A 14,771-nucleotide genomic window follows, 5' to 3' on the forward strand; every position below is an offset into this window, starting at 1 on the left:
TCCCAGCAGCAGGACCGACCCTCCCAGGTTTGTCAGTGAAATACAGCCTTTCCAAGCTACTCAGCAAAGTCACAGCACACACTCCAATTTGCAAAAAATAGCACCAGGTTTGATTATCTCCTGGGTGTAAATTTTGAGGGATAGATAACACAGCCCTAATAGGAAATTGCTGATTGCGTATCCACTGAGGCATACGGTGATTTATCAGTTTCATAACCTCAACCACAATTCATATGATGTACTACAAAGACCCCTGAGCGGTATTCAACAGATTCATTTTTCCTTTCATCCTCATAGCCACCCCACACATTTGTTGTTCTTCCTTCCTATATCTAGAAAAAAAAACCCATCTTGTGACCAACTGAAGACAATCTGAAGTTTCAGAGTTTAAATAATTAATCGATAAAATTTAACCCACCCTCGGTCCCATGTCACTAAGGTTTATGGCTTTTATATTATATGTAAAGGCTTGAATAGTTATTAAAAGTTTTGATTTAATTACACCCCTGTTTACCTTAGCAACAAACTAACAGCAGCTCTACGTTTGAGTGCAGGCTCAACTTAGCTTGAAATTCCCAGTACTGTAAATATTAAATGAAGCTATTGTTTCCATCCGTAGAAATTGGGAAATAATAAAAGATTGCTTTTCTTTCACTTGTCTTCCCTTAGAAAACTTAAAAAGCAGAGGTTAAAGACAGGGCAGTATCCAGTCCATCATGACTGATGTGAACTACATTTGTATTCTTTGGTACATGTAACTGTGGTTACTCTAGTTCAGAAGGACATGTTTATACCTGTAGGTACACACATGATCTACAGCTTCCCATGAGGTATGATTTATCCTCCAACATAATGTTAGAAACCTGAAGAGAATGATTTAATTGCAAGAATATCTTGAGCATTCATCAACAAGGGTTTGAAGCATTTTGTTTTATTATTGCTCTTTTGAGTATCAAGATAAACACACAATATTTTGATATATGCATTAGGATTTGCTCAAACACAAACTGATACAGCTACAACTGAAAACGTTAAATTGGCAACATTTCAGTCATGACAGTTACACTATATGTAAAATTACTTAGTGCTATGTTTGAACTTAAATATCAACAAGTAATAGTAGTTTAACCAGTAGAACTATATCACCATCTAAAAATATTGCCATAGTGGGACTATTCGCATGGGTTCTGAACAACAATCAGGAGATACTCTTTATCTGCAAAAAGATATAAAAATGTTTAGTTAAAATATGTTATCTTATTTCCTGATAAATATTCTTTATTCATCTATTCTTCTCCACCATTTTGTTTATTAAACATAAGCAAAAGCAATGGCATTTATATAAAAAACATTTAGAAAGTGTAAGCACTTTGTACAAAAATCTCAGATTACAAATAAAAAAAATCTGTGTCATAAAGCTTTACTATATCATATTAAAACTATTTCAGTAAGCAGTTAGGTTTGCTTTCAAGAAACCGTAAAGATGTTTAAACAAGATGAAAAAAGTCACAAGATAAGCACCTGGAAGCTAACACTTGTTATAATAAAAAACTTTTGACATCTGCAGCCTCTTTTGCAGGTGCAGGGAACTTCTTTCAGTTCGCTAACTAGTTTATTCAAAATTGGGAGCCCCATTTAGACATGAAAAAAGCAGAAAATATTTGAATAGACTTCTACTCTGAATAAATTCTAAGCATGCCAGGCTTCGCCTACCAATTCTAAAAGCCTGGGGAAGTTTTGGAAACAATGCAGTTGGATAGCTATTTAACATTATCTCTTTTAAATGAAACATTTATTGAAAGTATCCAGTGAATTCAGCAGGATCATATCAGCTTTGGACAGTTAAGAAGCTGCGCTCCTGCATCGGCACTTTCATCCAAAAGCAACTGAATATAAATCACACGTGGTTCATTTGCCACCTTCTGTTATATTAAAATACAATCAAGCCTTTGAACAACTGATCTTCCCTGTTAGCAAAAGAGCTGCATATTTTATACCACTTATTTTCAGGTCAACCTGCTTTAATGGTTACTCGTCAAAAAGTCAGCTCAAAAGTAAGCGAAGGGCAAATGCAAAATAAGAGTAGAGTGTATCCTTTTAAATCAATGAGCAAAAAACATGATTTAAAAAATGCATTAGCTTTATGCTCCAAAATAGAAACCAAACTAAAATTTTAATCTTAGTATCATCTGATGACTAATGTTCACACGTAATGACAGAGCCAGATTTCTTTCACAAACACTGGTTTCATAGCAGCATCATAAATAATTCCAGCGAGGCGAGGTAACGCACAGCCAGTGCAGCACCTCGGCGCTACGTTTGCTGTGAGATCGGCGTTGGAGGATGACCGGTGACAGCTGTCCCTCACTGCCAGCTCACTGCCCACATCCTGCCCAGGGCTGTGCTCAGGACATCCCCGTCAGGATCTCAGCCCCATCCAGTCACTTCCACTTTGCCTGATGCACCTTCTACTGCTGACCACAGCTCATCCGGCCTTGTTTTAGAGACACAACTAACAAATTAACATATGTTCGTATTTAACATGAGTGCGAAACAGGTTGCTACATTTCCCTGGTTGTTTTAAGGCAAATAACGTTGGTGATAATACTGCACATTGATCTGTGACACAAATCCCACCTATGGCTAGGAAGTCATGATAACATACCAGGGGAAAAAATAATTTTTAGAAACAAACCATTTTTTGCATCTGTCTGGAGCTAAAATGGATCTGCTACCTTTAACACTATATACACACACACTGTATTTGATATATGTATTTGTCCAGTTTTTCTTTGTGGAAACCCACAGAAGCCAGACCATTAATCAGATCAGACTTGTTTGGTTACCTCCAAGCTTGAACACTATAAACTCTGTATATTAAAATCCTAACACATCTGGTTACATGGTGAATATATGCTTATCTTTTCATATACTCATTTTCAAAATGCATTTTCTACTGTAGCCTTATTCATGAAGAATTAAAAGAAACTTAAAAGGACATACAATACTGTTGTTCTTTTCATAGAAATATTACCTGGAGCAACCATAATTTCGTGTTTCTTTGATCTGATCCTAAGAAAGGTGAGATCATTCTGAGGATCAAGATCTCTCACTGTGCTCCTAGCTTTTGTGGTGAGCTGATGAAGAAGACCTGCATACTGGACTGTTGTAGAGTTATCAAGATTTGTTCGTACTGGAATTCCTGCAAACAAATAATTTTCTAATAATCATTCTGCTAAGTTGCATATTTTTCATATACAGCAGATCATAAGAGAAAAAACAAGCATTTAATTTTTTTTTTCTGTTTTGTAGCAGAAAGGAGTTACATTGATTTCAGGTATCTACGTACCTTTAAAAGTATAATTTATATTAATCAGTGGCAATTAAACACTGAGTTGCCTTATGAAACTTTAGAAGGAGCCTAATTGCTGTTTAAGGCTCTTAAATACCCATCCAATTCCATTCTGTAGCACTTAACCAGTTATGGTGCCTCATCAGCTTGAACACTTGTCACCGAGTTTGTATCTTGGCTGCAAGAATGCAACCCACACTTTAACTGTAGCGTTCAGCATGTGCAGTGATAGAAATTACACATTGTCAGTGAAATACCGAAAGCAGCCCAAGGGCAAAAGCGGCATGTTTGCATGTGGCCAGCAAAACCACTCCTGGAACAAGCCCTTCCAATTACCAGCAAAAATTGACAATTGGTAGTACACAGTGTATTGATCCCAACTATGGAAAATTTGAACACATAAGTAAAGATTAATTTTTGATGATTTAATGAATCATTGTTTATCCATGCGTTGCCAAATCGTGCTTTTTATATTAATAGACTATCAGGTGAAACTAAAAAGAGGGTTCACAGTAATCATGAAAGTGTAAAAGTGTTTTGCTTTAATAAGCTCATTTCACTAATAAAAAATTTATTTGACCTACTAACAAAGACAATAGATTACAAGCCAGCAAAGCAGTTTTCTCTTTGCATACATTTGTACGGCATCTTCCAGATGGACAGGATGGGAATACGTAAGTAGAGCAATAGCACTTAAGCTGAAGAGTTTGATTATGAAAAAAGAATTAGAATGTAAGAATAGTGAATGCCAGGTAAAGAATTAGAGGCAAGGGAGCAAAAGAAATAATAGAACCATCTCAGATACTAGACTATTCCGTAATTGTCCTAGAAAAGCTTTATTTGAATCACTTGAAATCTGTGTCATCATTTGAGAAATAATTCTGCATTGGTAGGATGTGTAGTCTGATGTTTATTACACAGAGATTGAAACCAATGTTTTAATGGAACACACAGGTGTTCCCAAGCACTACATTAGCATGAGAATATCTATATAATCACAGCATTAAATAGTAAGTCACTTAAAAGCAGCCGTGAGTTAATGTCAAGTTTGTATGACCTTGTATCTAAATGATTCCTTCAACAAATACAGCACTTCTAATGAAAATGGTAAATGTTAAATGATCCTCCAAGGTCTAATAACGTGAAAATGAGTTGACACTAGTGACATACTTAGATTAAAGCTGAGCTATGCTTACTTTAGGACAAATTCTCTTCGCCTCTACCACCCAAATTAGAGAAAGGCAAATAAATCCTTCATTAGAAATGCTGTGGTGTGATCCTTCTCAATGGTGAAGGATAGCAACAGTCTATGAGATTTTCCAAATAAACTATGTACACTTGGCATAGTGTTTCAGTGAACAAATCAGCTTTGAGCATTAAAATAAACAACAGGCAGTATTTGTATCAGGAATCTTTAACTTCCTATTTCCCCTGCACACTATTACACCTAAGTGTACCTACACCTATTACAAAAATCTTAGTAAAAGACAACTGCTTATGTTAGTGAAGAACAGAAGGTGTCACCTTTTTAGGGAACCTAAACAGCCTAAGAAACCTCACTTACTGCACCACTGTTTTGAGTATTTTTACTGTGATTAATTTGAGTTGTATACTCGTTTTAAATGTTTCAAGATAGAGAAAAATTAAATTTCATTTTTTACAGAAAGATTTGAAGTAACTAGATTGACCAATGCTAACTATGGCTATTTGGAGATGTTAAAAAATCTTGCAACTACACACCTACATTGAGGTTTAGTTTGTGGAATGCAACTTTGTGGTACCTTGAATACATCTTCACAGAGTACAGACTGTCTCGCATTCGCATCTGGTGTCAAAACATTTCTAAATTATAAACTAACCCCAAAATTCCTGCGCTAGTCTTGTTTGTTGGCCTCATTCTGGCCACGTGTTCTACAGGTTGGTGAGGAAGTTTGAACAGGACCTGGGGGAACTTTATACCTTGCTGTGAATAGTCTAGTATGTGAAAAAGGGAAGTGGAATGTTCTTCCTCCTTTGCAAATCAAAATTGAGACAGAAGAAATCCAAACCAGCCTTTTAAAAACTATGCTGTTGTCTTAACCGTGCACAGCTGTATGTGAGCTCGCCCTCAGTGCTGCGGAGCTACCTCAGGTGAAGAGGCACTGCAGCAGCACAGCCGAGCGGGAGGGCACACCTGAGCAATACTGCCAACAGAAGAAAACTGGGTTATTCTTCCATTAGATTGCACTGGTGATTTTGCCTTGAGAAATGTGTCAGTCTGCGAGCTCAAAAAGGATCATTTGTGTTATTGAAGCTCTTCAGAGAAGACTTGTCAGGGCTCTTTACTTGCAAACGTTCACGTCTTAAGATGAAATGCTCATTTCTTGGAAATCATGACACCTTTGTAAAACACTGTAAGTGGAGTGTGTTAACACCTCAAAATCTGCAATTCCGTGTTTAAGAGTTACCACACTCGTTGCCGCTACCAAGTGTGTCCCTTGGAGAAAGCAGAGGACACTTTACCTTCGGCGTTTATAACCATGGTCGCGATAACCCCTTTGTGGCTTTGAATCCTCTTGAGGGTTTCCTCCACCTCAGCCTGTGGGGAGAGAGGACACCGGGGGAGACACCAGAGGCGGGAAATCAGGGTAAGGGGACACGACGGAGGGACATCAAGGGGGGGACACCACAGCCCCCTCAGCTCCCGCTCAACGGCCAGCGCGGCCCCTGTGAGGAGGCCGCGGGGTCGCTGTTCCCCAAATCAGCCCCGGGGCTCTGCCCTTCGCCTCCCCCCGCCCCAGCCGGTCTCCCCGTTCTCCGTCCCGCGGCTGGGCCGACGGGAGCGGCGCCATTACCATGGCCGGGCCGCCGCCGTTGCTATGGAGCAGCGGAAGTGACGCCGCGGAGCGCAGCGCGTGTCGAGCGCGGTCGCTGAGGAGCCGGAGCCGGCGCGTCGGTCGTGTGTCCGAGCCCTGGTGGTGAACTCTGACTGGCGGGTGAGGTGAAATCAGTTCGAGCTGCCGTAATTGTTGTACTAGGGGGAGTTTTTTGTTAATTTATTTTAAAGCTAAGGCGGTTACTGATCAAATCCCAAAGATACTAGTTTACCACAGTTGTTATTTTTAAGTATTTTTCCCCCCGTATAAGTGCTGCCTGGTCTGCTCTGTTTTTCCACAGGTGTTACGAATTGGGCGGGTGCACAGGGTGTGTGTTTCACTGGTAGCAGCTTTCCAGTCTGGCTGTGCTACCGTCACTGTGTATGGGCACGTAAATCATAAGGAATGTGTCCTGCCGTAGCTTCCTACACTTTTCAAATCGCTGTAGGCCACTTTCTCAAGGTTGTAGTGTAAATAAGTTACCTGTGTGTTTCTGTTCTCCTTTATCAAAGCAGCAGGAGAACAAACTTCACGGGCAAGACCTTTGAAGAGCCTCCTTTCCCCATGCACACACTGGATTGTGCTGAAATGTTCAGAAGACTCTCACGCATCTTTTTAAGGGGAGGAGGCTCATCTCACCGAGCCCTCTGTCTGGTTTGTGAAGCTTTCTGGGGTGGTGTTCGAGTTACTTTTACCTCCTCTGTTCTAAAGAGCTGGCAGGTTTACAAAGTTTGGTGTTTTGGGAAGCCAGCAGCCCTATGCCCCCCCCCCCTTTTTTTTTTTTAATAAACAGAGAAGCATTAAGAACAAATTAACAAGGTCGTTATTAATCTGCACCTCTTTAAGGACCCAATTGTATTTGAAACTTGAGGCAGTGTATCAGCACATAATTTAATGCAGTTTATGTCTCTGTGTTGGAGAGAAAATAACTTCAGTGTGTGGGATTGCCGTATCTATTGCAACAATGTTAATTTGGGCTTTTATTAAGTTTCAGACTGGCCTGGGCCAGCATAAATCAGAAGCATATAACTGATTTGAAAATCTGCCTTATGAGGAAAGGGAGAAATTATCAGAAATACCAGTATATTTATTTCAAAAGCGGGTGTTTTAGTATGTGCCCCACTATGCTATGGAAGGCAATCAAGAGCACATGCCCACAGCTGATACTGGTCCATGTGAGTCGCTGCCTCAGCCATGTGAATGGTTTCACCTGGGAGCGGTGAAATTTGCATTGCTGCACCTGTGCGGTTTTGTTACAATAAGAAGTATGGTGTTCTGGATTTTTGGAAATGAGGTATCTTTACAGGGATTTTTTTTTCATTTTTTTTGAGCGATTGGAAGCACTGGTGTGTGATTATTGAATCTGACTGGAACATCTGCTGGGCAATTTTGCTTTAATACAGTCAGTAGATGCTCTTAAATGAAAACTTATAGATTATACAGTATAAACCTGGTCCTACTGTCGATGCTGGTCCAAGGAGTGATCCTTGCTATTACAGGCCAATTAAAGTCAACACACTGCAGGATAACATACTGTAAGGAATAGTGGTGATCCTGCCCCCAGTAACTGCACTGGCAATTCCATGGATTTAGAAAAATGAAAAGGAGGAGTTTTTCTACTTATTCTGCTGCCCTTTTGCTATTTTTTAATTTTCAAAGCTTCTTTCAAGGCTGTTTTCCTTCATGGATGCAAGATGTGTTTGTGTCTCTTTAAAACCGATAAAAATATCAGTTCAGCTTTGTGAAAAATACTGAACTGGAGCCAAAATGACATCTAGCATGATGCAGGATTATTCTTGGAAGCCTTGTTTATGCTCAGCATGAAAGGCTGAAACACACAGGCTTTTGCAGACACTCAGGTAGGGTTTGTCTCAGATGTAGACACGTAACAACAAATGAAAATATTTTCTTGGTTACTTGAAATTTAACTGAGAATCCAGATTCCAAACAACATAATTATTCTTTTGGTATACGGTAGTGAATGTATTATAGTATTAGGAACAGACTGATACTACTTGAGAACCAGAAACTCCTCATAGTCTCAGACTGGAATCTTGCAAATGCTTATCTGTGTGAATAAGTTTGAATATTTGCGAGTAAAAGTAGCAAGTGAGAAGCTTAAACTTCATGTGCTTATACTTGTAGTCTGGTGTTTGAACTAATTTTGGCATTTATAGTGAAGATTGAGGGAAAAAAATCAACTGAAAGATAGAAAATACTTAGAACTATTTTTTTTTTTTTCCCAGGCTATGAAAGAAGATGTAATTCTGCATGTGGAAACTAGGAAGTGGATTTTGCTGGTAAGTACATAAGATTTTCATTCCTTGATGCTTGAACCTGGAGACCCAGGAAGAGGTAGAGAGGGAGTCAAGCACACAGAGGGACAGGAGCTACACTGAAGTGCTGTAAACAACCTTGATTTGCTGCCAGCTGTTATGAAATAGCATCAATCGATACAACTGAGGAAGAATTTTGATTTTTATAACCAGTAATTTTGATTAGAAGGAGCTGTAAATGTCTGCCAGCTATTACGACAGCTCCCTTGCCCATGCTGTAGGGTATCTCCAGTTTTCAGTTTTGTTGGCCTACAAAGTGGAATGAACTAATTCTCATGCTGTTGATGACCGTATAGTTGCTTCTTTCAGTTTTTTCCTCTATGCTTTTATTTCTAGCCAAATAGTCTCCAAGGAAAATTGGTAGAAGCAGATAGTATGGCACAGTAGCTGAAAGCTTAGGACACAGCCCTTACAAACAGCTAAAACAAATTACCGATTATTTGGTGTTACATCATTATTTTGACACAGTACTGAAAGAAAAAGGAATACAAGTTGTTTTCAGGTGTACAAAAGCTTTAATTTTTAATGCAGATGTGTCACTCTAAGTCATGCTGCTGGTCAGTCATGTATCAACCAGTGAATGGGAGGCAGTTTGGCTTTATTGCCCACAAACTGTGGAGCGATCACATTGTGAATATTCTCAATTCATTTTCTTGTTTTTCAGTCTCTGAGGAGCTATCTCAGAGTTTCATGGAAGTACCAAAAGGATTGAACTTTGCTATCCCCACAAGGCTTCAGGAGCAAAAGTGTTATTTGGTGGCTCAGTTATGGGGGAGTAGTCAAAATGAGGCTTGAGGTGTCTGTGGATGGAAAAATAGTTGGGTCAGGGCTGTGCCTGTCCATCTCCTCCTCTTTTAATAGCTCCACAGTGAGCAATCAGTTGTTGTCAGCACCTCCTATGTGTGAAATAGAAATTGAATAATAGAGATTATGTATTTTTTTAAAACCCTCTTCCCTTTGCCTGATTAATTTTTTTTCGTTAAGAGACCTTGTTTAAAAAGGTTAAAATTAAGTAACACAGAGTAAAGTTAGTCATCCTGAGAAGGTTATGAACGAAACTGTAGGGAAGGTCCTGCCTTTTTCCACCTGAAAAATGTCTTGTAGCAGGTGTGTCACTTGGAGTGGATGAGATCAAGATCTTTCCCAGTCTGACTGTTGGTAAAATTTTATTTGTTCTTCTGTTACCTCCATGAATCCAAATATCAGAAACTGAGAAAGTATTTAAGAAAACCTGTATGTCATGTAGGCATGTATGAAACAATGTTACAGTTACTCTGTAGATAAATGCTAGATTGAAAACTTGCTCAAAATATATTTTTTTGTAAAGATTTGGTTTTTACAGCATTTGAGAGCAGTTCCTGGGGTTTTTTTCCATGTTTTGTGTGGCTTTTCTAGCTCAAAGCCTCTAGATGGTGGTGCAGCTACAGCACAGGGATGTGCTCTCACTGTGAGGTTTGTGTCTTGTTAAAATGCCACTTCAAGCTCTTATTGTATGAAAGGATTAATGAGTTCTATGATACTATTTACGCATGTATGCAAGGAGGAATCAGCATGGGTGGGTTACCTATCCTCAGTTAAGTAAGAGTGGAATGTTTTTTTATAGATCCAGAAGTCTCACAGAACTGTTGTGCGGTTTAATTATCCCTCATCTCTGGACACCGTACCCGGAGTGCTGGGCAGGGCAGGGGTGCCCAAGTGCTGCTGAAATGACAGTAATAAACCTCTTAAAACTCCCAGCAGATGTTACTGCTTTTGTGTGCTAATGGAAACTTCACAAACCACTTTCTCTTCGTTCTGAGAGTGGATGCGAGTGCATGAAAATGGCTTTCTTATATCAAGAGCAAACTGGTAGTAACCTTGGCTCAGTTTTAAGGCAAAAGCTGTAGAGGCACTTTATTTGCTAAGTGCAGAAAACTCATGCAGAACTTCATCAAAATTAGGGTTTTTTTAATATTCTGCTAATTTTACTGGTACTGAAGTAGCTAAGCAAAATTTGAATTGTGAGCACATTGCTCCCTGGGCTTTTAAACTGCCCGCTCAGAGGCTTTCAGCCCGGTGTGTGAATCTGCTCTCCTGCATCTGCCTCATCACCTGTTCTTAAGGCAGCTGCTCCCCTGCCACCCCAGTTATTTTGGTGGGTAAAATTTAGTCAGAGCAGGCACATCAGATTCTCAGTAGTTCTCCTGAGCGTCTGGTGACCTAATATGATGTTTTGCGTGGTCTGCTCTGAATGTACAGTAGAAAGAGTTGTGCATCACAGAGGAGGATGCTGTGTGGTGTATGCTGATGTTCCACAGCCCTGCCCTGGTAAGAAATAACCCTGAAAGCAGGAAGGGTTTAGAGAATAACTCCACTGATGGCTGAATCATATTGAGAGTAGTGCTGTTGCTGACAGTGAGGGCTGTTTGTGATTAACTTGTGTGGAAACACTGGGCTCCAGAAGTGTGAAAACAGAGGGGCGTAACCCGGGAACAGGACCAACTATCCAGTCTCTGTTGTAACTGAGCCTTATTTTCAACTCAGGGGTGTAGACTGTGTCCTTTTTAAGAATAAGAAAGAACTTGACTGTCTTTGTAAGACACCTGTCTGTAAAAGGTGCATTCAGACAATAATAAAGTAGTCCAAACCATGGAAATGCAATTTAATACTTCATTTCACTTGGATAACTCCATCCTTTCTGCTGTAAGTTGACACCTTGCATTTTGGATTCTTTGCAGATTAAATTTTAACTTGCATTTGCTGTTATTCTGGAAAAAATAGTATTCCTGGTTTTAAAGAAAAGCAAATGCAATTACAGAATTTATTTCATGTCACTAATCTGTTTGGAAAACATGTACATGAGGCTGACTCTCCCTACACACTGCGCGGTGTGTGTGGCACGAGGATGCTGTAACCGGCTACTCCTGGATGCATAAATAGCCAAGATCAGGGGAGCTCTTGGTCGAGATGCTTGTTCTGAGATTCACGTCTGCTACTTGTCTGACAGAACTCAAGTTGCTCTGAACATCGTTCTTCTCGCCACCCCGGACACCTTTACTGAGAGGCTTTTGTTCCTGAAGGGCATTTTGTCAGGATCTCCCTGTGTTCATGAGGCTCTGTGGGTGTTGGCTGCACCCCCTGTGGTCACTTCCATTGCTTGGGCCTCACTTGGGATTTTCAGGACGTGTTTGTTCGTCCGGGGAGGAGTGGGCTCTGTCCTGCTTTCCATGTCATTCACTTCTCCGTATTTAGCTTCCTATTAAGTGGAGGTGTAAGCATAAGGTAGTGGCAAAAAGCAGTATTTTAACACGTTTAGACAGGAAGATCAGCTTTTCTGTGGGAATATTAGGTCAGCTGTGGTTCCCTAGTTGAGACGGAATTCCCATATTAATTCTATGGGCGACTTGCCTGTTCCAGAGGAGGGACAGTGCCTCAAATGCCAAGTCAAAAAGCATTTAAGCTCTCCTTGCACTGAGCTACTGGAGAGGTCCTTGGCGTAATTTGGTTCCTAGCTGAGCTGCATCAACATCCTTGGGTTGTTCTAAGAACTGTCGCTCCTTAGTTTCGTGCTGTCCTGTTCTGCCAGGTACAAACCAGCTCTAGAAGGGTCTCCGAAGTTCTTCTCCTGGAGATTGTCCCTGCAGCCGTGATTGACGCTTCAGGACTCTCTGCTGCTGCTTTGACTGTACGGTGCACTGCAAAGGGGCTGACACTGGGGGAGAGGATCTACCTGAAAGTTTTGGAACAGTTTCTGCAGAATGGTATTGATTTCAGCTCTATTGAGTTCACTGAGTTTTCCCAAAAGGGCTTTTTAATTTAACTGTTGCTAAAAATGCTGCACAAATTACCTGACAAGAATGCTGCAGAGTTATAAGCCCATCAGGCAGCCCCTTAAAAACAAAGCAGTAAAGTTGGGTGAAGTATTCACAGCCAGATTTAATTCAATGAATTTACCACTTTGTCTGTTCACAGATTACTGACAAACAGCAACTGACTTTTTATGAATTTGTTTGTTATCCCAAATTGTTTAATGCCTGGTTTATGCAATGCAGTTTTAGCTTCAGGGCTGCTGGCAGACTGATCCACAAGTATTGTTTGAGTGCTACTGTTGGTAATTCTTACAGAAAAGCCCTATAAAACTCAACAGAGGCCTGGTGTTTTATTTCTGGGCACGTCTATAAAATGGAGCAGAAAGTTATATCCTTACCATAAAGTTCTATGGCTTGGTTTAAAGTAGGTATAATTTTCTACTGATTTCTATATGTTTTTAGTAGAATTTATGTTAAAAAAAAAGGGGGGGGGGCTTACTATTACTTTCAGGTTTGGTAGTTTCTGAGCAGAGAGTTGATAACATGGGTAAATCTTTGGGAATTGATCTGTTTTATCCTTGAGTTTGGTTACACTGCAATTATGCTGATGCCTATTATAAGACCATTTTTCACTGTTGGAGCATCAGACCCCACTTGGTTCTGTCTGCCATTATACGCCTCAGTTGTCATTTTAGGATTAAAAAGGAAAACTGCCTAAAATGCAAGGACATTAGATTTCGTTTGAGCAGAATTACACATCTGTGTCTGTGGTAGCTCCTCGAGGAATGAGGTTTCATTAGTGAGAAGGAGGCTCCACTCAAATTCCAAGGTATCTCCAGACTTCACAAGTGCTTTTTGGGGTCCAGACGTGCACCTCTGAAGTGATATGACCCTGTTACGGACTCCACCGGTGTTGTTCCGCTGACATAAATAGCTTTGGCTATTTGCTTAAATAAATTGAAGATATAAAATTATCTTCTTACAGGTTGCATTGGCTTTAATTTGTTGTATTTGTGTTGGTTTTTTAAAATGTTCCCCACTGTCTTATTCGGGTGTAACAAGAAAAGCTACAGGTCCATGGAGAAGGATTAACCCTCCTGTATGTCTGATTGACAAGACTTGCAACGTCTTTGATGTGAAAATGTGCATTAGGAACCAGTAGTTTACTGGGTGGATTGTGCGGTATCTTCTTTTCATGTAGTAAAATGTGACTGATCATCTCATTAATTCCTAGCGCCGTGTTATCAGTGGGTTCAAGGCAACCTCCCTACCAGCACTGCCCGGGTAACCAGCTGCTGTCACATGCGGTTTGTGGCCACATCGCTCTTGAGATTGTATTACAGGTTTTGCTACTTTTGCTTCTGGAACCTGCCAGTGTTTCTTATATTCTACTTGAAATACAAACTTCCAGCGAGCTGTCGAATGGCAGTAGATGTTGGTTTACCTGTTAACTTGTGCTCTGGAACAGAGATGTCTTCAGCTAGACGGATATAAAAGGAATTAAAACCTCTCTAGATGACATTTCTATAATGCGTTGGTGTTTCTGTAAGGCATAATAAAATATTCAGTGCTTGAACAGATGGATATAGCCACATTTCTTCTGAAGAGGTTATTTAAAGGATGTGGATTTTACTGGATTAATAGGCCAGTAACTTGGCAGAACTCAGATTTTTGGTGTTTAATGGAGAGTTAGTTACAATTTCCAACAATTTAGCTGTAAGTTGCACCATTTACAAAAGATGAAAATTAACTTCTAAAATACGGATTATTTTTTTTTCCTTTAATGAAAATCCTATTTCCAGATAATTCTAAGAACCTTAATTCTTTTAACTGCCAGACTGTTTCCTCTGGGCTAAACTTTGACAGAGTTGGGTTATGGTTGGACTCAATGATGCTGAGGGTCTCTTCCAACCAAAATGATTCTATGATATTTAGGATTATCAGGTTAACATGTAATGGATAGACGATGGTGAGAGGCTATGAAAGAGAAAGCAGTTGTTAATGAACATCAGTTTTCAGTAGTCTTTTTTTTAAAAAAAAAAAAACTATCTTGACATATTTCTTGGTTTAGATTTGGAAGCTGGCACATGTTGCCATGAGTTCGTCAAAATAAACTTGAATTTAGCCTTACAAAATTCATTAGAACTCTTACAGGCGCACTTAGCTCTTCCCCTTTCCAAATTTTCGATCTAAAAGGAAAAAAATGTAGCTGAGCAGAAACTTTGAGTGTCTGACGTTGGACCGTGAGAGCGCGGGTTGTGCTGGGACAGCAGCGAGGGGCAGATCGGCTGCTGCCCAAGGAGCTCCCGGCAGTGCGGACCCGGCTCTGCCCCGCGGGGGAGCTGCTCCAGCCCTTCAGCAAGGTCAGTATCTTCAAAAAATAAATCCTTTGATTGGAATTGCTCCTTTTTGTATGTAATTTTTTTCTAGACGCTTCTGT

The 14,771-nt window shown here is 40.1% G+C and overlaps 2 protein-coding genes across 9 annotated transcripts in view; one reads left to right on the forward strand and one right to left on the reverse strand.

Annotated features, from left to right (window-relative positions):
- LOC309444563 (uncharacterized protein) overlaps nucleotides 1-14,771 on the forward strand; it is a 170,132-nt gene that overhangs the window by 152,484 nt on the left and 2,877 nt on the right. The window contains exons 2-5 of one of the 8 annotated variants that reach the window (XM_082062505.1): nucleotides 8,454-8,507; nucleotides 9,939-9,995; nucleotides 12,109-12,207; nucleotides 13,027-14,434. In XM_082062505.1, coding sequence (XP_081918631.1) covers nucleotides 8,454-8,507; nucleotides 9,939-9,995; nucleotides 12,109-12,207; nucleotides 13,027-13,032 — 216 coding nt within the window. In that variant the 3' untranslated portion in view covers nucleotides 13,033-14,434. The other 7 variants (XM_082062506.1, XM_082062503.1, XR_014185078.1 and 4 more) reach the window with 7 other exon arrangements.
- DYNLRB2 (dynein light chain roadblock-type 2) lies at nucleotides 916-6,213 on the reverse strand. The gene is made up of 4 exons (XM_082062687.1): nucleotides 6,187-6,213; nucleotides 5,855-5,930; nucleotides 3,035-3,202; nucleotides 916-1,216 (listed from the first exon to the last, which is right to left on the reverse strand). The coding sequence occupies exons 1-4, from the start codon at nucleotides 6,187-6,189 to the stop codon at nucleotides 1,173-1,175; spliced, it is 291 nt and encodes a 96-aa protein (XP_081918813.1). The 5' UTR covers nucleotides 6,190-6,213; the 3' UTR covers nucleotides 916-1,172.

Source organism: Streptopelia decaocto, assembly GCF_964273445.1.
Source record: "Streptopelia decaocto genome assembly, chromosome: 11".
In the NCBI taxonomy this organism is placed as follows: Eukaryota; Metazoa; Chordata; class Aves; order Columbiformes; family Columbidae; genus Streptopelia; species Streptopelia decaocto.

Coding starts and splice junctions, on each gene's coding strand:
- DYNLRB2 (XM_082062687.1), bottom strand. Junction 3,203..5,854: donor CATGGTTATAAACGCCGAAG/GTAAAGTGTCCT, acceptor ATTTGTTTGCAG/GAATTCCAGTACGAACAAAT. Junction 1,217..3,034: donor CGAAATTATGGTTGCTCCAG/GTAATATTTCTA, acceptor ATCTTTTTGCAG/ATAAAGAGTATCTCCTGATT.